The 23034-nt window shown below is 44.4% G+C and overlaps 2 protein-coding genes across 3 annotated transcripts in view; one reads left to right on the top strand and one right to left on the bottom strand.

Moving 5' to 3' along the window:
* The window catches only part of GPLD1 (glycosylphosphatidylinositol specific phospholipase D1), a 36327-nt gene extending 27977 nt beyond the window's left edge, over nucleotides 1-8350 (top strand). The window contains exons 18-25 of the mRNA XM_014940878.1: nucleotides 2657-2798; nucleotides 3357-3456; nucleotides 3551-3644; nucleotides 4228-4404; nucleotides 5806-5963; nucleotides 6235-6261; nucleotides 6356-6406; nucleotides 8091-8350. Coding sequence (XP_014796364.1) covers nucleotides 2657-2798; nucleotides 3357-3456; nucleotides 3551-3644; nucleotides 4228-4404; nucleotides 5806-5963; nucleotides 6235-6261; nucleotides 6356-6406; nucleotides 8091-8168 — 827 coding nt within the window. The 3' untranslated portion in view covers nucleotides 8169-8350. The remainder of the gene's footprint in view (nucleotides 1-2656; nucleotides 2799-3356; nucleotides 3457-3550; nucleotides 3645-4227; nucleotides 4405-5805; nucleotides 5964-6234; nucleotides 6262-6355; nucleotides 6407-8090) is intronic.
* Nucleotides 8351-9747: 1397 nt separating this feature from the next.
* MRS2 (MRS2, magnesium transporter) overlaps nucleotides 9748-23034 on the bottom strand; it is a 19422-nt gene continuing 6135 nt past the window's right edge. Inside the window, exons 3-11 of one of the 2 annotated variants that reach the window (XR_001411875.1) lie at nucleotides 21393-21429; nucleotides 20718-20830; nucleotides 20105-20278; nucleotides 19309-19439; nucleotides 18535-18651; nucleotides 15418-15570; nucleotides 14080-14216; nucleotides 13115-13228; nucleotides 9748-11562 (exon numbers count right to left, since the gene is read on the bottom strand). Coding sequence is in view for 1 of the 2 variants with exons in the window: in XM_014940876.1 (XP_014796362.1) it covers nucleotides 11452-11562; nucleotides 13115-13228; nucleotides 14080-14197; nucleotides 15418-15570; nucleotides 18535-18651; nucleotides 19309-19439; nucleotides 20105-20278; nucleotides 20718-20830; nucleotides 21393-21429 (1068 nt within the window). In the remaining variant the exon portion in view is untranslated. The remainder of the gene's footprint in view (nucleotides 11563-13114; nucleotides 13229-14079; nucleotides 14217-15417; nucleotides 15571-18534; nucleotides 18652-19308; nucleotides 19440-20104; nucleotides 20279-20717; nucleotides 20831-21392; nucleotides 21430-23034) is intronic. The other variant, XM_014940876.1, reaches the window with a different exon arrangement.

Below are 23034 nucleotides of genomic sequence, written 5' to 3'. Positions count from 1 at the left end.
GCTCTCATGCTGTGTTTGCTTTTCTTGCTGTTTAGGGTGCTGTGTATGTCTATTTTGGCACTGAGGGAAGAGGCTTGGCATCTGAACCGAACGTTACCATCACTTGTGAGGTATATCATTTGGGTTAACACAGGGCTACGCAGGCTGGAGGTGGGATAAAGGGGAAAGGGGCTTATGGGCTTAAAAAAAAAAAAAGGTTAAAATCAAGCTTCTTGTTGCAAGGGAATTTAGATTGATGGAGATGGTGAAAGGAGGTGCTCACCTATGTTGGTTGTACGTAGGAAAGACATTTGTACTCCAGTGCAGGGCAGGCAGCAGGGTGAACAGAAAAATGCATAGCCCTCAAAAAAAAAACTACAAACAAACAAACAAAAAACCTCAAACCCAAAAGCCAAAGAAAACAAAATTGAAGTCAGGGAGTGGGAGGGTAATTTGATCAGAAACAGCCAAAGTTAGCTCTTTAGAAGTAAATTGCTGTGTTTTGTTACAGAATTGGTGGTTTCAGTTCCATTTCAGGCTTAAACTAACTGTTTATTGCAGTATTCCTACTGTAACCTTGGTTGGTCCCTCCTGGCAGCTGATGTTGACAGGGATGGAAACGCTGATCTGGTTGTGGGCTCTCCCTACGCACCCGGTGGTGGGCAGCAGAGAGGATTTGTGGTTGCATTTTACTCTTATTTCAACAGGAGTGACCAAGGTAATATTCATTGAGTAAATTAACCCTCCCATATTTTATGTGACTATTCGTTTCTTCCTAATTAGTCATAGGATAATTCAGGTTTGAAGGGATCTCAGGAGGTGTCTAATCCAGTATCCTACTGAAAAAGGGGACAGCTATGAAGTCAGACCAGATTGCTCAGGAATTTATCCAGTCAGATCTGAAACCTCTCCAATGATAGAGATTGCACAGCCAACTCTGGGCAGCTGTTCCACCTCTTGGCTGTCCTCATAGGGAAAAAAAAGTCTTGTTACAGCCAGTATGGACCTCCCTTGTCTCAGTTTATGCTCGTTGTCTATTGTCCTCCCACCAAACATAATGAAGTCAGAGGTGCAGAAGACATTGAGTGCCCCAGTACACTGGGAAGAACCTGGCTCTTTGTGAACCCCCTTGTAGGTACTGGCAGGCTGCTGTGAGGTCCTCTCAAAACCTTCTTTTCTCCAGGCTGAATACGTCCAGCTCCCTCAGTCTCTGCTCACAAGTGCAAGTGCTGCAGCCCTGAGCCATCTTGGGGACCCTCTACTAAATTTGCTGTGGTTTATCAACATCTTTACTGTTTTGTGGGGTCCAGAACTGAACAACGTGTTATAGGTGTGGTCTAGGGAGGAGTAAAGGGGGAACAATCACTTCTCTCAGTCTCTTTGCCACTCTCCTGCTTATATGGCCTGGGATGCTGTTGGCCATCTCTGCTGTCAGAGCCTCCTGCTCAACACTCTGCCCACCAGGATCTCCAAGGCCTTTTCCACATGGCAACTCCCCAGCCTGTATCACTGCAAGGGCACCTCCTTTTCCAGGCACAACAGCTTTGTGTTGGTCCTTGCTGAGTTTTGTGAGGTTCCTGTCAGCTTACCTGGGTCCTTCTGAATGGTAGACCAAGTGTCCCACAGTCTCCTGCCATCCGCCAGCTTCATGAAGGGCATGTTGTTGCCTTCTCCAAATCATTTCTTTAAAATCAAGTCTTTAACAGCATGAGTTTGAAGATAGCTCTCTGAAGAGCTCTCTTGCCACAGGCATTCAGAGTATAACCCACTAACTGCTGCCCTGGGAGGGTGATCATCTCAGCCAGGATGAGTCCCACCTAGTTGTCCACCCATCCAGACTGCAACGTCCCAGTGTGGATACAGGAACATTGTGGGAGACAGCATTGAAAGCCTTGCTAAGGCAAAGGATACAACTGTGTGTTGGTGATACCAGGGAGGACTCACTGGTCTTCCTTGAAAATTTGCAAATGTACCTCAAAAAGTGAAATTTCATCATTCCGTATGCTCCTCCGAGTGGCTAACGAGGAATGCTACAAGTGAATACAGCTGATGAGTACGGGTGATGAGGACTGCTGTGAATGAGGGAGAAAAGGCCACATTAATAGGGGGTGGGCAGGATACACAGCTATTCAGAGCTTTATCAGAATCAGGTAATTAAGATTTTCAGTAACGCTTAATTTTTGTAGCTTGTTCTACTTCATGTAAAATTAGAAACCACAAGGAAAATGGGTTTCAAAACACTGCTGACTGACTTTTATGCAAAGCCAAAACACAGGATGAGTTATTTGAATTAAAGCCAGAATTATTGGAATTATTGGAAGCTTCCCCACCCGCCGCCCTTGAAGAATTACAAGTTCTGATAAACAGTTTCAGCGTCATCTTGTCCCTGAGAAGGAGTCACCAGTTTAGGGTGGGTTTGACTGGTAGTTTTTATGTACTTTGTGTAGGCTATTGCAAGGGTTTAGGAGGAGGCTGTGCTGAATAAAGGCTTTCACCAGGCAGTGCAGTTGCAGACTGGGAAAGCAACGTTAGCAATAACTGGTGCCATATCATGGACCATGGTGTAACTTTGTTCATAGAAACTTCTTGTCGTAGGATGAATCAGTGGAGGGTTGCTAATGGATTTTTCTATGCCGGGGTGCACCCAGATCTAACTCATATTTTTCTGGTCTGTCAGGAGTTTTGTCAGTACAGGACGCCAACTGGATGGTGAAGGGGGAAGAAAACTACGCTTGGTTTGGATTTTCACTTGCCAGCTGCCAGCTGGAGAACGTGACTTTACTGCTGATTGGTAGCCCCACGTGGAAGAGTTGTGCTGGGTGTGTTGTATGTGGGCTTGCTCTCTCCTCCATTCTCCCCTTCTTCTGTAATGTAATAGATTGGACTTCCCACTCTTCAGCAAATTTCCCCTCTGTCCTGCTTAGAATATTTTTATTGAATTCATATTTTTATGCCTTCACCTTTCCTCATGAAGAAAGAGGGGTCTTTAGACCCTCTACAGAGAGGGTCTTTGTTATTTAGAGACACTTAAGAATTTCTTGGGTTTTCTTGGGGAGGGGGAGAGGTGGCACAAAAATGCTGACAGCTAAGCACGCCTAAACCAGCCTAGATGATAGCACTGACTTTGAAATACTATTTTTAAAAGCAAACCAAACACAAAAATGTTTGTGGGATAAAGAAATGGATAGACAGGCCAAGTCTGGCCTACATGTTGTGTTACTTGTTAGAACAAACATGGAAACTACTAAAATAGGTTTCTGGACTTTGGCAGCCACTATTATTCCAAACTAAAAGGGGAAAATATTTTAAGAGGAGCAATCCTGAATGTACAAAAACCACATTGTTGCATACAAATATGTTCTGTGTTGTATTTCAAGCTGCAGTCCCTCCTCATCGGACGCCAGACAGAGCGTGGGGAAGGTGTATGGGTACAACCCACCAAGCACAAAGCCCTGGTTTGCCATAACTGGAGGCAAGGTAGGGCTCCTTCTGTAGTATGGGACCTGAAGAATAATTTGAAGTAAAAGTGACGTTCTGTAGAAATGACCAAGGTGTTTTAAAAATCTCCCAGGCGATGGGCAGAATGGGCTTGTCTCTGGCCAGCGGGGTGATGTCGGTGGCTGGGACCACAAGGACGGTTCTGGTGGTGGGTGCACCTACTGCAGGTATGTCCTGAGAACTGAAAACCATTTCTCCTCTGGGAGCCTGTGTGTCTGTATCATCAGAGGACGGGTACAAAGTTAAAAGTTAGAAAAGGGACCTTTGCGTTGCCACATAATTAAAAAAAAATAATTAGAAATAATCACCGTAGACACCTTATGTGTAGAGTCCTCTCTGCTACGCTGAAACTTCAATGTTTTTTTTTTTCCTTCCTTAAAATTAGCTTAGCAGTGTTACTACTCTGCATTATTTACGTAGCAGTCATTTGCTAGTAGGCTGCATATTTCTTAGAATTAAAACACCATAGTATTTGCTCCTTACTCTGGCAGTAGGCAGTAAGGAATTAGGAAATTCAAAATGTAGAACTCTTAAGTTGAATTCATTTTTCCCCTGGTACTATTGCTAAGAGATTGTTTCTATGCTAATTAGCGTTAATGGCATATTTGATCTTGTTTCATAAGTTATATTGATTTTGTCCGTGTTACGTAATGCCAGTATTTCCTGCTGTCAGTGTATTGCAAGAGTTAAACCTGAGTTCCTGTGTCTGATGCTCAACTTCTGTTATTACCTTTATTTTTTTCCCCTCAGATGGGCTGGCTAGGATTTCATTTATGTCCTCGGTGCTGCGCCAAGCGGGGCTGGCTCTGGTGTATGATCTGAGAAACAGCACCCAGCCTGCTCTGCTCAGCACGTTCAGTGGGGACAGGAGGTTCTCTCGCTTCGGAGGAGACATACACTTAAGCGACCTGGATAATGATGGACTAGGTAAGGCTTGATCAACCTTATTGCTCTCTACAACTACCTGAAAGGAGGGTGTAGAGAGCTGGGGGTCGGTCTCTTCTCTCAAGTCACAGGCAACAGGACAAGAGGAAATGGCCTCAAGTTACGCCAGGGGAGGTTCAGGCTGGATATTAGGAAAATTTTTTTCACTGAAAGGGTTATCAGGCATTGGAATGGGCTGCCCAGGGAGGTGGTTGAGGCACCATCCCTGGAGGTGTTCAAAAGACGGGTTGATGTAGTGCTGGGAGGTATGGTTTAGTGATGATGCTCCTTGTTTGTTGTGTGGGTGTCTATTTTTGTCAGTTAGGTTGACGGTTGGACAAGATGATCTTTAAGGTCCCTTCCAACCTAGAAGATTCTGTGATTCTGTGATTCTGTGAAACGGTTTGGTTTTGGCAACAGAAGGACTGGTCACCTCCGTATTCATACAAGTGCTAAGCACAGTCTGCTTCCTTGGTTACCTTCACTGAATTTCACTGAATTTCTAGAGTTGGAAGGGACCATAGAGATCATCTAGTCCAACTCCCCTGCTGAAGCAGGATTGCCTAGAGTAGAGCATGTTACTCAGGACCTTGTACCAATATGTACCAGTACAGGTTAGGGGTGGACCTGCTGGAGGCAACTTCTGAAGAGAAAGATCTAGAGGTCCTGGTGGACAGCAAAATGACCATGAGCAAGCAGTGTGCTCTTGTGGCCAGGAAGGCCAATGGAATCCTGGGCTGCGTAGGGAAGAGTGTGGCCAGCAGGTCAAGGGAGGTCATTCTGCCCCTCTGCTCTGCACTGGGGAGGCCACAACTGGAATAGTGTGTCCAGTTCTGGGCTCCCCAGTTCAAGAGGAACAGGGAACTACTGGAGAGAGTCCAGCGAAGGGCAACAAAGATGTTTCAAGGGTTGGAGCATCTCCCTTATGAAGACTGAGAGAGCTGGGACTCTTTAGCCTGAAGAAGAGAAGGCTGAGGGGAGACCTTATCAACGCCTACAAGTATCTCAAGGGAGGGTTGAAGGAGGAGGGAGCCAGACTCTTTTCAGTGGTTCCCAGTGAGAGGACGAGGGGCAACGGGCACAAGCTGGAACATAAGAGGTTCCACTCAAATATGAGAAAAAACTTCTTCACAGTGAGGGTGACAGAGCCCTGGAACAGGCTGCCCAGGGAGGGTGTGGAGTCCCCTTCCTTGGAGATTTTCAAGACCCGCCTGGATGCTCCTGAGTAACATGCTCTAACATGCTCTAGGCAATCCTGCTGCAGCAGGGGAGTTGGACTAGATGATCCCTATGGTCCCTTCCAACTCTAAAAATCTAGAGGTGTATAAATGCTTTCTCTTCTCATGTTCTGGTGTAGCAATATTTCATGTCTGATGTGTCACGTCATCCTTGTCACATTTGCAGATGAGATGATGGTGACGTCCCCGCTGCGCTCTAACGACATCACGGTGCTGTTCGGGGGGGCAGCCGGCCGTGTTTACATTTACAACGGAAAGCAGGCATCCTCGCGGAATGTGACAGCCCACTGCAAATCCTGGGTATCTCCCTGTCCCGAGGACTGGGTAAGAAAGATAAAAGTGAAATCAGGACGTGAGATCATAATGACAGCTAATTAATTACATCCAGTACCAATATCTAGCGTGTTCTGACTTGGTTTCAGAAAAGACGTGGTTTATTTCTGTTTCTAAATCTGTGTGATTTGGCTCCTCCTTGTCGTTCTTGAGTTATTTTCCTGTTTAGGAGCCAGGGTTATTGCACTGGTCTTCTCCTCTCCTGGTGTGGTTCTCTCCACTGACTTTTTTTCTTTTCTCTTTTTATTTTTTTTTTCTTCAGGCACAGTATGTGCTGATTTCTCCTGAGGTAAGTAACCAGAAAACAAACTACTGAGAGAAATGAAAAAGTCCCACTTTAAAAAAAACCTAACAGCTTTATAACAAGTGATGTTCTTTTACAGGAACTATCAAGATTTGGGAGTTCTGTGATCACCGTGAAATCTGAAGGAAAGGTGAGAAAAATCAGTCGTCAGTTGCTTTGTAACATCTTTCTACCTCACTTGCCTGTACTAGCCAACACCTCGCTTATCTGTCTCTTACTTGCAGAAGTCTTAAGTGCTTTACATAGTTAATTAAGTTCACATTTAAATCACTCTCCGAACTGGTAATTTAAACCATTTTATAGGTGGATGAACTATGGAGGTGGCAGAATTTTGGCACCTGACACCTGAATTGAAAGAGATCACTTTAAAACGGCCTGAAATCTAAACTACTTAGGAGTTTGCTGGAAGGTGGCGTGGCACATGGAGTGTAGGTGCCAGCTGCCTTGACTGGTCAGGCCAACCTGTGTGCCAAGCAGATGCTCAGCTATGGTGAACATAAATGGTGAACATAAATGGTGAACATAAATGGTGAACATAAATGGTGAAGCAGGTGCTGAACCAGCCCTCTCGTGTAACATTTACAGGCTTGCTGTCACAGCTGGCACTCGCAGGGAACGCTGTTCATATCTCAAGTATTTCCAAGCATAAAGAGGCTCAGTTCTTACCTGAGTCATTCTGGATGAGTCTGTGCACCTCTTTCTCTCTGTCCCCCTCTGATGCCCGTTCTTTTTACCAAAAGTCAATCTCAGTGTTTGTACGATGTGCTGGGGAATCTTTTTTTCAGCTTGAAGGTTATTTCTTAGTGCTTGTTCAACTGAGGGGAGTCCAATGTTCTGCTTACTCAGACATAACCTGTGTGAGGCTCAGGAGGTGTGCGACGGGTCTGCAACAAATGGTGTTTGACTTCTTGCTATGAAAACATGCACTAGGGCAACAAAGCTGGTGAGGGGTCTGCAGAACAAGTCTCACAAGGAGTGGCTGAGGGAGCTGGGGTTGATCAGCCTGGAGAAAAGGAGGCTGAGGGGAGACCTTCTCACTCTCTAGAACTACCTGAAAGGAGGGTGTAGAGAGGTGGGGGTTGGTCTCTTCTCCCAAGTCACAGGAGATAGGACAAGAGGAAGTGGCCTCAAGTTGCACCAGGGGAGGTTCAGGTTGGAGATTAGGAAAAATTTTTGCCCTGAGAGGGTTATTAAGCCTTGGAATGGGCTGCCCAGGGGGTTGAGGCACCATCCCTGGAGGTGTTCAAAAGACGGGCTGACATAGTGCTTAGGGACATGGTTTAGTGATATTTTTTTTTTTTAATCAGAGTTAGGTTGATGGCTGGACTAGACGATCTTAAAGGTCCCTTCCAACCTAGACATTTCTATGATTCTAATGGAGAAACACCTGGAAATGTAAATGCTTTTAAAGTAGGTCAGGGTGTGTAATCCAGCCCCCGAAACGCAAGCATCACCAATGGTTTCTGCACAAGCAAGGCTGGTCCCCAAGCCCTTGTGTGCCTTTGCTGTGGCACCAATCCAGGCCACGCTCCAGCTTCATCTCTACAGATCTTACCCCTGAGAAACAGTTTACACTCGCAAGAGATTTATTTGCCTGGTTCCAGCTTCTTCCAGTTCCCCAACTGAAATAACATCTGTTTGCCAAACTGTTTTGCTAACCGCAGTTCTGATACGGTGGGTTGCTCTCATTTCTCCTCATCACCTTCCTGTAGGACATTAATGGTATGGACAAAATCTGGTTTCCCTTAGGGCGGCTTAAGGCAACTGTGCACCTGGAGCTGCATTTTGGTAAGCTCTGCTCTGTGTCTCTGCAGAAAGAAGTTGTAGTGGCGGCGGAGAGAAGTTCGTCGAAAGCTCGACTTGGTGGAAGGCTGTTTGTCTACTCGCTCTAGAAGTTCACGGTAGCCTTTGAGACCAGGGCCCAGCTGGTCTTTTAGTGAATGATCTCTGTAGTATCTGTGATACTTTCCTCAACCCGTACAAACCAACAGCAAGCTTTTGACAGACAGATGTCCCAGAGAGCTAGACAGGGTCCTAGATAGATAGATAGATATAAGGGAGGGATGGTCAGTTTTTAAGCCAGATGTCCCAGAGAGCTAGACAGGGTCCTACATAGTGTTAAGGGAGGGATGGTCAGTTTTTAAGTGAAGGGGAATATGCAAGTTCATGGTGGTTTGACTTACAAACCAACCAAAGCTACATCAGTCATGGAAAAGTACAAATTAATTCCACTGTAAGCAGCAGCAGCCCTCAACCTAGAACAACCTGATCTGAAAACCTTTTAGAGGCTGCAAGGAGCAGAAGACTGGATTTTGGTAGTAATATTTGGCTGTATGAAGAATGCTCTGTGGTCACCTTCTTTACTGGTCAGATTTGAGTATTTTCTTAACAAAACCAGCAAAGAATAGCACATAATTTACAATTCCTTGTCAAAAAAATAAGCATGCAGGAGGGGCAGCTCTAAGCCAGACAGAAAAGTGGGTGCAAATCAAAAGGGCTTTTTTGCCTTCACGCTCATGACTGAAACTACTCTGACACCCTTTCTTTGTGTTCTCATGTAAAATTCCATGACCATGGTAACTTACGCTTGTTAACAGCTTTTATTGTCAACAGTACTGTCTTCGACTAATTAACACTAATTTTCTAGGATGCAGATTTAACAGTGTGCATCAATTATCTATTAAACAACTTGAGCAGTGAGATGTGATGCTATTATTACCAACACTAGTCTGTAAACACGTACGTATATGTATTTTCTGTCTTTTGCCTCTTTCACAAACTTAAAGCATTATTTTTATTTTAAATAGCGTTAAGTCAGTGGAAAAGCCCAATTCTAAAGGCCATACTCCAAGATGACACACCCCAACTTACCTCCTTAGGAACCATCTCTCTCAGGGAGGTTGTTTTAAAAACAAGTGAGCATTAGGTTGATGTATAATGCTTCTAAAGGCCATACTCCAAGATGACACACCTCAACTTACCTTCTTAGGAATTGTCTCTCTCAGGGAGATTGTTTTAAAAACAAGTAAAATGCCAAGGTGAGCGTTAGGTTGATGTATAATGTGTTCTGACATCTATTTTGGGGACTTTACTTGCCCAAAGAGCAGAACACTTACTAAAAAAAAAGTTTTAAATCTGAACTTTATGAAAGCTGTAGCTGTATGGAGCTGGGAGCACAATCCTTACCTTGCAAATCCGTGAACCGTAGCGTGAGGCGAAAACGAGCAGTGTATTTATAAGGGCAGAATGAAAAGAGTTTTCCTTTTTAAATGAAAATGGACGAAACCAGTATGTTTTGTAGCAATTCCATTCTGAACACACAGCCTCCGCTGCCTTTGGGTTTTTTTCTATATATGACCTAAGAGTGATTTGATTGCACATGGATGCATTTTGATTAGTTAAATTAGTTAAATTTTAAGAAAGCCATTAAACGTTTGGGTGCAGAGAGAAAGGCAGTGTGTAAAAGATGTGTCTCTCTCACAGTGCTTTTATTGTGCTTGAAGTCAGTTACATCCAGGAGAAGGAGTCAGAGCAGTTCACAGAAGCCTCTCTGCACGAAAGACAGAGCTTGGAAAACTTACGTGAAAGCTTCCCCAACAGCTGCACCAACACTTTTCAGTCCTGACCTAATGCAACCACAACTTGGTTGAAAACATCAGCATCTACATCCCTTTGTGCACTGGGTTTATCAGCCGAGGTACGTGAGCCATTATTTTTTCCACTGGATTGTTCAGTTTAGAGGTTTTTCTTTTTTTTTTTACATCTCAACCTGTTAAGCAAAAACGCTGCCAAAAAATTGAGCTGAAAAAACCTCAAGAACATTACAAACCCCATTAATCTTCTCACACCTTTTATACCTGTAGCTGAAGTCACACACAAAGCAAGAACAACTGTTTGAAAATGTTGTAGAAACAACTTTAACCAAGCTAGGCATTTTTAATTTATGTACCTTTTTATTTCCATTTTTGACTCATTAATCCTGAGTAAAAACGTTCACAGCTACAGTTACTGTTTTTTTCATCCCCTGCTAGTAGAGTGATTTATCTGGTGGCACCTAAGGAGCTACTCACTGGATGTTAGAGAGGTTAAAAAATAAGAAATAAGACAGTTTGTGACCTGATTTAGAAGGATTTCAGGATCCTTCTACAGACTGAGAGAAACCAGTGGAGAACTACACCCTCAGAGTTCAGAGATAAGTCCTAAGAACTTTACTCCTTCCTTCAGTCCATCACAGGACACCAGGCTTCCACACACCCCTTACTAACCCAGCTACTTACCGCGACGCAGGCTACTCCATGCTTTGGCTTGTCTTCTTGGAGCAAAAAGAGAGGGAAGCAGAGCCCAGCTGAAGAGAAACCAACAATTGGCCTGTTGACTTCTACCAGCTTTTGAATCAGTCCTTAGAGAACAGGAGTTGTTGTTAAACTGCAGCTGTATCCACGTGTGTTGAAATAGCGGCAGATGGCAAGCACAAGCACGCGTTATCAACAGGCCCATTTTCCCTTTTCCTGAATTCCCTACATTTTGGGCCTAAATTAATTGTTAAGGATTATCCAAGATAAGCAGCTGCATTTCAAAGCCTGGTTTTGCTAACTTAAAGCAAGGGAAACTGTTATTTCTGGTTACTGCCAATTTAGAGGTGATGCTTCCCAAGAGATGCAGGTACATTTTTTGCTTTGGAAAATCTGTTCTCTGCAATTAAATATGGCCTTAAAGGCTACTTTTGGGGTGGATTTTTCTTTGACATTTGAAGTCAAACTCCTTAATCTGCAGCTCAAAACCCGAGTTACTGATGAATGCTGACAGCTGTCATCCCTACAGCTGAAAATACCGTTCTCTTTAAGAAAGGCCATTACACAAAGAAGTATTTGACAAACACTTGAAATGAGAATGCCCCCAAAATTACTGTATGTATGTGATACAGAAAGGTAATGGAACATACGTGGGGTGGAGGTGAGACTACTGTGGAAAGCACATCACTGTTTTCCCTTGTGTTTCTCTCCTTTCGCGTGTGAGCATGAAAATCTCACCATAGGTTTTTTTTTTGGCACAAAATATATATTAAATTAACAAGTTTAGAAATTCTTGCAGTTTTCAGTAAGGAAGAATAAACGTGGAGAATGTGTCCAAAGTCCACCCTGTAACAGTAGAAGTCTCTTCATTCCTGCACTGTTCCTATTGGTTCGTTAAGGTGCTTCTGCTCAGCCCAAACGTTTCTGCTTTAAGGTTGTTCTTTAGCTCCACTCTTCCAGCTGCTGGTTGGGATTTTTTCAAAACTGCAGGAACCTAGGCAAGATACAAAATACCCTGTGATTACATCAAAAGCTGCTCTATATGCAGCAGAAAAGAAAGTAAAGCTTCCCAGAGGCCTGAACCCTGATATTTCCCTCGTATTTTCAGAGCCCTGACTCTGGTTTCTTCCTCCCTAATCCCTTTCAGTACATTTCTCCAAGCCAGAGTCAGTAGGTGCTGGACTTGGTTTTGAGCAACACTTGAGGATAAACCAGTTAGTTTTAGCCATAGTCAACAATCCACAGGGAACTACTACCATCTGCCTCTTGGTGGCAAGGGAGGGGAGGGATGAAGGGGAGTTTATCTGGGTCTCCCTTTCTTTTGTAACTTGTAGAAACTTTGGATTCCCTGTTCTAGAGTGCAGAAGAGAGGTAGACAGTGCAGCCCCCCAAACTTTGGCAGGAAAAGGCAGTCAACAGGGAAAATGAACCACGCAAAATCTTGCTCATCTTGAAGATGGTCTCCTTGGCAATCTTCCTACAGCTTGGTACAACAGGGCTCTACAATGCCATAGCTGCTGTGCAGGTGAGGAACCATCACAGACTTCAGACTGGGAGTAAGGACATGACAACCATGGTAGCATTCTCCAGAGAAACGTTACAGTGTCCTAGTACCTGTCCATCGTCCTTTTATCTTTACCTTCTCTTTCTCAAGACAAGGACTTGGCAGTGGGCAGTTGCAGCCCAGAAGGCCAATCACACCCTGGGCTGCATCAAAAGATGCATTCCTAGCACGTCCAGAGAGGTGATTCTTCCTCTTTGCTCTGGTGAGACCTCACCTGGAGTATTGTGTGCAAGTCTGGAGCCCTCAATATAAGAAGGACATGGACCTGATGGAGAGGGTCCAGAGGAGGGCCACAAGGATGATCAGGGGGATGGAGCACCTCTGCTACAAGGACAGGCTGAGGGAGCTGGGGTTGTTCAGCCTGGAGAAGAGGAGGCTCCGGGGAGACCTAATAGCAGCCTTCCAGTACCTGAAGGGAGCCTACAGGAAGGCTGGGGAGAGCCTGTTTAGAAAGGCCTGCAGTGACAGGACGAGGGGCAATGGCTTCAAGCTGGAGGGGAACAGATTTAGACTGGAGATTAGGAGAGGGTTCTTCACTGTGAGGGTGGTGGAGCACTGGAACAGGTTGCCCAGGGAGGTGGTTGAGGCCCCATCCCTGGAGATATTCAAGGAGAGGCTCGATGAGGCCCTGGGCAACCTGGTCTAGTTGGGGGTGTCCCTGCTGACTGCGGGGGGGTCGGACTAGATGGCCTTGGGAGGTCCCTTCCGGCCTGGGCAATTCTATGATCCTATTCTGTGATTCTATGACTACAGATCCAGAGTTGGTACCTGGGTGGGAGGAGGAGGAGGGCAGCATCCATGACGTCCCTCCCTGTGAACACACTGCCATGGCAGTCTAAGGAGAACCTTCTCCTTCCTCAGAGAGCACTGAGCTGAACTTCCCCATGCTCTGTGGCCACCTCTCTCCAACAGCTTATCTCCTGCTGTAGAAATGGACTGTACATGCAGAGTCTGGAGCAGAAACCCTGGCAGCCATACGTACGTGAGGAGGTAGTGGAGGTTCTAGGTGCCGCCCCAGGAAGGAAAGCAAGCGTCGCCAGATCAGACCGCTGCCCAGAAACATAATCCCCGTCACCAGCCAAAATATCCTGGGATCCTACCAACAGAACGTTCCCATTAGTCTCACAACTCTCTCTTCAGAAAAGGGCATTATCCAAAGACAATCTCTCGCTCCCCACCCCCTCTTCCTTTATGGGAGGAAGTGGTAAACTCTCTACCATCAACAGCCAAGCCCTACTTTGGGAAAAGAACTGTTTCATAGCAAAGCATTTTAATTAGGGATCGCCCTAGTGCATTCTGTTACTGTTCTGTGCAGTTTTCCTTCCTTCATCAGGAATTTTGGAAATTCAACACTTCTACCTTTCCTTTCAAATTCATTGAATAGAAGTCTTTGCTTTGTTTTATTCAATGAATTTGAAAGGAAAGGTAGAAGTCTTTGCTTTGTTTCGGTTATTTTTTGTTTTGAAGACAGCATGCGCAATGGTAAATTTGTACCCCCAGTCTGTACCCCCCAAGTCTAGGTATAAACCTGTCATAGACAGCAGACTATTTCCCCTGGTGTCCTGGAAATGCCCTGACAGCTTCCCAGATACCCTTGTATCTGGAAGACAAAGCTGGTCTTTTCAGAAGAACAGATGATCATTAAAGAAACCTTAATACTGCTTTATAGTCAGTCCTTAGACAACCAGAAATTTGTCTTCCCATTTCTCTTCTGTGAACATTGAACAGAAACAGGGCTGCAGTACTGTGCAGTGAGCCATACAGGAGTTTCCTTACAAAAAAGTGACTGCACGAACACATGAATCACTGGACTAAATTATGTTCTCACAGTAATATAAATCTGGAACTTTACCCATGGAAAGAATGAATTTGTACAGAATATAAAATGCACTGGAAGAGTAGGGCCTATGTTTTACGTCACGGATATAAGCAGAGCTCGTTCCTTACCTCTTCAAGAGATGACTCCAGGTTCATACCAAATGCAACTCCTATGAGTCCAAAGAGAGACAGAGAGAAAGTCCCCATCGTCAGCTGCAAGTTCAGTCTCATCATCACATTACGGTGGCTAAAGGAGGGAGAAACATCTGTAAGAGGAACCCAAAAAATCGGATTTGCTGCCTAAATTCTCCAATTCCGTCCAGCACGCACTAAACCCAAACAGTGGAAGAGAGAAAGTCATGCTGGGACTGGGCAACCCAGTGACAAAGCTCATGAACCAGAAGTATAAAGAGGCTATGGTTCTGAAATGGCTGCATCAGGTACCTCTAAGGCAGCAGCTTCTGCTTCATCACCATCAGACTTTCCAGCATTGCTCATTTCCTAAAGATGTACATACACAGAGTCACAGTAAACTTCCAGGGAAGTTTGTGTTCTTTCACCACTAACTGGCTGGAATTCATACGTCCGTATTCACAAGAAACAAAAATTTACTGTTACCTTGCAAATGAATATACTTGTAAAGAAATAGAGTCAATAAATGCTGCAGAACTATAAAACTGAGCCTGTTTTGGAGAATTCCATATTCAAGCCTTCCCCAAAAGGATCTTTGTGGTTTCCTGATGCAGCATCCACCAATTGCTTCTACAGATAACTCCCCAGGAAAGAGGAGGAAGAATATTAAACGCTGACCTCAGAGTGGAATGTGCTTGCAGGTGAAAACTGCAATTATTTTTCAGTAAGAAAGCTGCCTAGTAGTGAAAACCATTGCAGAGAGAGAAAGAATATTAAACGCTGACCTCAGAGTGGAAGGTGCTTGCGGGTGCAAACTACAATTATTTTTCACTAAGAAAGCTACCTAGTAGTGAAAAACACTGCATAGAGAATACTCACTCTGAAATTATTCATTCTTCTGTCACTCCACAGAGTGATAACACAACCTGTACTGAACACCTGAGTAGCCCAGCCAGACTCTTCATTAATTCAGTTTTAATTAAGTGTAACATTTCCCAAGCAGAATTTTATTTTGCCCCTAAAATTGCAGACTTTCCTTTAGTGACCAGCTCCCCAGAAGGATCTAGGAGAATCTCCTAGATCCGGGTTCTCCTGCTGGGGAAAACTGGTGCCTAACAGGAGAGATTTTACTAATGAGCACATCTTGTTGCTTTACTTTATCCAGTTCACTGATAAGAGAAGTGCAGTGCAGATTCCTGTGCTATAACTGCTATAAACATTCAAACCCTCAGGAGAATGGAATTCCCCAACCTTCCTCGTGGGCAGATTTGAGAAAGACCAGGCAGCATTAACTTCTGCTCAGCTTTTGGTAATCCAACAGCCAGGGGAGCTCACCTGTCCAGGTTGATAAAGATGATGCTTTCCGAGTCGTCAATCAGTACTCTGAGTTCACGAGCTTCATTTGCCAGATCTTCTGCTTGTCTGTAGTAGTTCTCCAGCAGCAGCTCCATCTCCTCTGCGTGGTCAATCCCGGACGTGCTCTCCTCACTGTGAGCAACAATTTGTATTTATCTGGTTAGCAACATGTTGTCTAGAAGTTAATTACTGATGTGTTAAGACACGGTACAAAAAGAGTTGTGGGGAGCAGCCAACGAGAGTGCTGTTAGACACCAGATCTCAAAATAAGATCTTGTCAGTGAGGGACTTCCATCAATACCAACAGCTTAAAATAAAAGGCATATTTTTAGATCTGTCAGCTGATCAGCATAGGCAGTCAATTATTTTGAGTAGAACAGTTAGAATTTGTTATGTTCAAGGCATGCACATCACCACAAACCTTCATTTTTCAGATATTAAGAAGTTATACAAATTTTGTATTATTTATGAAGTTTATATTACTATAAATGTTTATAGTAAGTTTTTATAAAGCGCTGACAGCTTTGAAAGGAGACGCTTAACTCCTTGGTGCCCTCAAGTGGTGGAAGCTGGTAACAGCGCAGTCAAAAACTCCCAAGAATATAACAACAAAAAGTCAACACACAAACAATTACATGGTGGGGGAGATGTTTTAGGTGTGTATTAAAATAGTTTAGTTGCAAGGTGTTTCGGCTACACACAGGAATTACTGGAAAACGTTTTGGGGGCATGGAGCTGCTGAAGAGGGAACAGCAAATGGAAGATGCTGCTCTCCCAAGTCTGTGTGAGAGACTTTCATCTTATTTCATGGTCCAACTGTTCTCTGGAACAGGCATGGATGTTTCTGGCACTGAACTGTGTTGTTCACTGTGTAGATAAAAGCTGAGGCACCTGAGATCCGGAGAAGCTTGGAAACTGGCAGCAAAGCCAGGAAGATTCTTCATAACTTTTTCTTTGGTGGTATGACCTTATTTCTCTAGAGAGACTAAACTTACAGAATCTCCTCCTGGCATTGTTGTCCGTTAAAAGAACCTCTCTGAAATGGTTTTCCAAGAAAATAAGTGATATGTCTTAAGAATCCACCCACCTAAGCTACCTGAGCACCTTTAACAGATCCCCTAGTTTCTCTCTTATGGGGCAGAAGCTCCGAGTTAGCTATAGCCCTTTGGACCTCCAGGGTTTTATTGCATGCAGATGAGAGCAGTTGCAGACTTGAAAGCCCTGATGTCTTAAGAATCCACCCACCTAAGCTACCACCTTTAACAGAGCCCCTTGTTTCTCTCTTATGGGGCAGCAGCTCTGAGTTAGCTATAGCCCTTGGGACCTCTAGGGTTTTACTGCCTGCAGATGAGAGCAGTTGCAGAGTTGAAAGCCCTTAGAGCACTGTCTGCTGTAGTAGGGATTCAGCTGAAGGTCTTATTTGATGAGTTTCTTTACATCAGCTCCCCTGTGGCTACACAAAGGGTAACGACAGGCATTTGGGCTTGAAAATAACTGCTGCCTGATTTGCCTTCATTAACCACCTCCACCCATCTGGTGAGTCTTTGACAGCCTGCCAGCCCTTCACACCAAGATACAAGGTCTGCCTCATCCTGCCTTTCTGGCCTCATCTCACCATTCCTGCTGCAAATCATCTCTGATGGCACCCATGTGCCTCACTGGGCTCCTCCACACCTTCTCAAGCTTCTTGAGCTCCTCAAATACCACCCACCACCTGCGTCAACCCTGAAGCCAGGAGAGCTATCTGCACTCTGCCAGCCTGCCTGCAACCCTGCATGGAATGTCTCACTGCATCCTCCAGCACAACCTCCCACCACCTCTCCTATCCTTGTGCAAGGGTCTCTGAAAGAAGGGATGACTTCAGGTTCCTCCTGACTTAAGAGCGTAAGGCGACCATGGTATCTTTCCTAGATGTGGCCTTGAGCAACCTGCTCTAGTGGGACGTGTCCCTGCCCATGGCAGGGGGGTTGGAACTTGATGATTTTTGAGGTCCCTTCCAACCCAAACCATTCTATGATTCTATGTTCCCTGCACGTTGTCTACCATGAGGCAAGAAGAGATTCACCAGCAGCTTGTATTAAGTCCAAAGGAAGGCTGGGAACAAAACCAGGATGATGGGAGACCAGCTGCTGGCTCAGGAGCAGCCTGGAATTCGGAGCCCTCCTGACACTGCTCCAGAAGATGCATTAGAAATCCCAACCCCATCCCACTTCTGGAATACTCAGTTTCTGCTGCACTAAGGAGACTACGCTCTGCAGGGCAAGAAAATGCCTCCTAGTTTCAAACCCACGCTGCTGTGTGAGCAGTGTTTATCCACGTGCAGTGTGGTCAGGCAAAAGTAGTATCAGCAACTTCACTAAGGACCCCGAAAGGTAGTTTCAGTTATCTGCTCAAACATAAAACACGCCTGTAAGCCCAAAATACATACAATTCATCCCAAAACATACTGCCATCTGATATACACTATCTTTTTGCTTTTTGGTTTCTGTTAAAGCGGGCGGTGCCGCTGCTGCTGTGTGCTGTCCTCAACCAGAATGTGAGAGTGCAATAGGACTAGTTCTGTGTGCATGTTTTTTCCTGAAATGCTGCTCTTCGGGTGCATGAGAAGATTGCTCCAGGGCTTCTGACCTTCAGGTTCTGCTGGTGAGCAAAAAACTAGAAGCAAAGTGTGCAGAACACTTCCAACAAAGGAAGCGTGGTGTCTGACCTATTCTAGGCAAGCTTTAAAACCTGCCTCTTCATATTTTTTTTTGGGGGGGGAGAAGGAAATTAAGAAAATTCTCCCAGAAAGGGTTAATTTGTATTGAAAAATAACATTTATTTTTTCTCCTCCTTCCACCCTGCTCCCATCCCGTTACACACTAGATGAGCTGGGCTGTTATGCCAAGAACTATTTGAAAGTGCATAATAGGACTAGTGCTAATGGAGTCCCTCTCCAAAACAGCAAATACATCGATTTCTGAAGCAGCAAGCACTAGGGCTTTAAAAAATTAGCAACTCTTTTTCTTTCTGCTTTTTGGCAGGGAACGCGCAGCTTAATGTTCAGGTTCTCCTTAAACAAAACACACTCTTAAAGAAGTTTCAAAATATACATACAATACTTGTGGGTCAGTCCATTTAGACAGACAGAGCTCTTCTATTAACTCTTCTTCATCTAAGATCTCCAGAATTGTTTCTTTGAAAACTTTGAGATCTGTTTCCAGTTCTGACAAGCTGAAGAAAGAACAGGCAAAAAAGGTCAAGTAATCCCCAGTGGCACCAGGGCACAAAGGTAATCTCTAAGGGAGTTTGCCAGCCAGGGAAGGCTTCCCTGCGGGGTTCTAAGAGCTCCTTCTAAAAGGTCTTTGCAGGCCACAGGCTTTTAGCAGGGGCTCTGATCTGTCTGGGGACCAGCGAGCCACGGGCACACCCCCAAAGGGATTCAGGTGTGTTTGCTGGATATATCTGTACGTCAGAAAAAGCCAGCACCTCGTATTTGCACTGTGGTATCAGAGAGGCTTGATCCATGAAGGTACCAGTCTGTTAGAACTAGTAGCCTTAAAGCATAGATCCAAAGGCTAATCTTGTCTGACTTTACGGGGAACGTTTTCGTGATGTTGTTTTGTTCTCTTAGGTATTATTTTGTTCTGTCAGATGCTATTTAAAAACCTTGACTGTATTTCTGACAACTCGGGATAGATTTCCCTTTTTCTGTTTCTCCCCATATCACTAGAGATATCACATACTGATTTTTACATTTACAAATAAGATGCACAATCCAGCATTACAGTAATCTAGGAAATTAATATTAGGCCCCATTTTTCTAACATTTCATCACACATAATTTTCTATGGTCACCCTCTAGTCTCTTCACGGCTTACTCTTATTTACCTCTTGCCATTTTGCAGGAGAATGTGTAGTTTACTCCTATCCACAGACAAAAGCTTGGGGTCCACTAGAGCTTCCAGTGTCTCAAGGATCTGAGGCTGCAAAGTGTTAAGTCTCCCCTGCAGTTTGCTGATCTAGATAACAACACGATCCTTCATAAGAATTAAAGCAATCCCTTTAGAATGACTTGGGCAACTCGCTCCCGTCTCCGAACACAGAATTCACAGTAAGAGGCAGTTAAAGACAATCTGCTTCCCAGTGCCCAGGAAATAATTGCCATAGGGACACCACTTACAAGGTAAAGTCAGTGCAAAATACAGTATCTTATACAGAAGTGATTTGCACTGACCTGAAACCCAGTGACAACCACACCAATTTTGTCTAGAAAGGTCACATTAGCAAGCATAGATTTTTAAGAATGGCTAAAATTCATTATCCAACTCCTGCCCAAGAGGCCAAACCTCAGTGCTTTTGTGTGACTTCCATTTCAGCTACAGCGTGTCTCCAGAAAGGTACTCTGACTTGTTTTTTTTAATTCATCGTTTTTAATTCTTCACCAAATGACGGTGAAGGCATCGCATCCAATTAGTATTTTCTTGGGAAGGGAATGGAAACACACATACACACAAAACCATAAAAACTAAAGCAACAAAAATGAAAACCAAAAAGGAACTCCTACAATAACAACGGAATACATATACAAATGCGTGTGTATAAATATTAACACAAGAATAAAATCATACTGTCCTTTCTATGAAGCAACAACTTCCAAAACCAATATAAATAAGAGACAGCTCACCCGGTACTGCAGGATTGCTTCTATGGCTCGGAATTCAAAAGGCAGGGAATATGTAACTAGTTGACCTTCCCCAGCCAGCTGAGATGTTAGTTCATTGAAGAGCCAGTGTTCCAGATTTAAATTACGATAATCTAGTATCAGAAGAAACTCTGGTGTTACGACAGCCTTCAAGAACTGAAAAAGACAGTACATGTAGAAGTCTGAAAGAAAAACAACCTCTCTGAAGATCTCTCACAGCTCTGTACTGCATTTGATAATTTAGGCTTCAATAAAGCCACTCTTCAAACGTCTTTTCAGGCAGGAAAATAAGAGAATCTAATGCCAACTGCAAACTAGTGGCTTGCCCAGGGTTCAGACCCAGCACTGTGCCAGCATTGAGAAAAGGTTCCTCGTGAGATTCTACTTCTCTGACAACGTCAGTAATGCTTCTCCTGTGCTCAACCAGGAAAATGGTCATTAACACGTACTGTTGGCAAACCCAGAGCTCCAAAGACACACTTCCTGCTGGACTGCACGTCACAGAGAGCTGGTATTAAAAAAACCATGCAAGAAAACACAAGTGCAAGGATAAGACACGGTTCAAGTTTACACTCAGCTGTAGGGGAACCGTTACCTCCATTCTCATGATGATCCTGTTGTTCCTAGTTGCAATGCTCATTACGTGTTGAAATCTTAGATCTCGAGCCTGAAGACCCAATTCCTGGTACAATTCTGTTTTCTTCTTTTCTACCATAAAAGTATTTTTAGATGAAGACATTGAAGGGACAAGCATGCATGATCTGAAATTACATTTTAGTGGACTACTAAGTCCATCAAAAGACAGACAAAACCTGTGCTATCTTTAAAACAGTTCTCCTCCCATTGATTCCTCAATGTAATTTATTTTTTATGAAGTTTAGAAGACTGTATCTTGAGTGGAAAGAGGAAAATTCTAGATATAAGTGAAAAGGCCACGACAATTAACTTCATATCAGAAACCAAGGCAGGGACAGCAACATGCTGGTCAGAAAGGGAAAAGACAAAGTAAAAAGGACCTTCCTGTGAGAGATTGTGTATGTTATTTTTAAAATATTACTTAAAATATACAAATAATGTATCAATAAAGATGCTGTGAAGACCAACAGAAAGCAGCAAAACAGAAGAAACATTGCAACATCCCAAATAAACACAATGAAGTATCCCCAATATAATTTTCTACCCCTGGCAGATTCCCAAAAGGACTCTTCTGTTTGGAGAAGGAAAACAGACAAACAAAACCCACCCAACCAACACCACAACAAAAACTCACCAAAAAAGGTAGCATTTCCCTCTTTGTCAAGCTTCATCTAAAGGAGTGGGAAAAAGAAAAAAATGACAAATCTACTATAAAACAAGAAATCGATTTCTAAAATTGTTTGCACTTGCCTAGAAGTCAGATGGGAAATGCGTTATGAAAAAAAAATCAACTTTTTATGCTTTGTTTTCACAGTTCATTCCAATTAAGAAAACTGCTGCACCAAATTATGGTATATTTCACTGTGTTTGTACACACACCAAACAAAAACAGTGTCAGCCACATGACCATGTTCTGACATAAACCCTGGGAAGGAGATGATTTACAGAGGATCAGGCTTAGAATAGAATAGACTGTTTCAGTTGGAAGGGACCCCCAACAGTCCTCGAGTCACACTGCCAGACCAATTCAGGGCTGTTTTTAAGGGCACTGTCCACGTGCCTCTTAAACACTGACCAGCACGGGGCATCGACCACCCCTTCAGGAATCCTGTCCCTGGATTTGAGAACCCTCTTGGTAAAGAAATATTTCCTAATGCCCAGTTTAAACCTCCCCCAGCACAGCTTTGAACCATTCCTACGTGTCCTATCACTGGACCCCAGGCAGAAGCAATCAGCAAGGCATCTTACATTTCAGATTATAGATTTTTGCTATTTCCTCTGGAGCAATCTGAAAAATCTACAAGTTTAAAAAGCAAAGATGACCACAAACTGGGTAGTCAGGCCTTCTGCCCACATCGATTATAGCATTAACAAGCTGTTCAGCTAGTAACCTGCAACTCAACCCTTCTTATCTTAGCACCTGTTATTCAGATTATTCATCTAACACACTTCTATCTCCTAGTAAAATTATTTTACTGGAAAAACTGCAATGTCTGGTTTAATCAGAAAGTTTTCTCTTTTGCTCATAAACCACGGAGCTTAATTCCAAATTACTGGCTTTCAAAACAACTTTCTGTCAATTAAACAAACCTAAGCAGCTCTAGGAGTTGACCTGCCTTCACAACTAAAGCACCAGAACTTCCAGCAGGTGCTGGATCTTAGAAAAACATCTGGATGATGGCTATGTACCACAGCTGGTCCTCAGCTCAGAATACCTTAAACCAACAACTTAGAACTGGGGATGTTCTGCCGGAGAGGAACCCATCTGCAGTTATGATGCTTTTAAGAAAAAAACAACACCAAAACAGACCAAAAACAGAGTGCCATCATCTTGCACAAGTTTCCCTCCTTGGTGGGAACACCCCCACGTACTCACCACGGCAAAAACCGGAGCCACGCTCGCTAAGGTGGCCTGGGAGGCCTCTGTTGTGCCATGTTGATACAATTTACCTGAGGGAAGAGGAGATGTTTCAGGCCCAGCACACCCCGCTCTGCCCTTCAGCACGCCCTGCCCCGCTACGGGCCGTAAGGCGCCGGGAGGGAAACCAACAACCACCCACCGCGACCAGGAGGCCCCTACGAACGTGACACCGGCCCGGGCAGGAGCCCGGGGCCGCCCCGAGTGCCGTGGGTTTCCAGTCACCCTCCCTCTCACCCTCCTTCCCCGCCCGCGGCCCAGCGAGGCCTGTGGAGGCGCCGCCGGGGCCTGGCCGTAGGGGCCTGCCCGCCCCAGCCCCACCGCTCACCCGCCCAGCGCAGCCCCCGGGCGCACGGCG

This window comes from Calidris pugnax, unplaced genomic scaffold (genome assembly GCF_001431845.1).
Source record: "Calidris pugnax isolate Ruff unplaced genomic scaffold, ASM143184v1 scaffold8, whole genome shotgun sequence".
Classification (NCBI taxonomy): domain Eukaryota; kingdom Metazoa; phylum Chordata; class Aves; order Charadriiformes; family Scolopacidae; genus Calidris; species Calidris pugnax.
The sequence above is the reverse complement of the archived record's forward strand: the minus strand, read 5'-3'. Positions and strand labels throughout refer to the sequence as shown.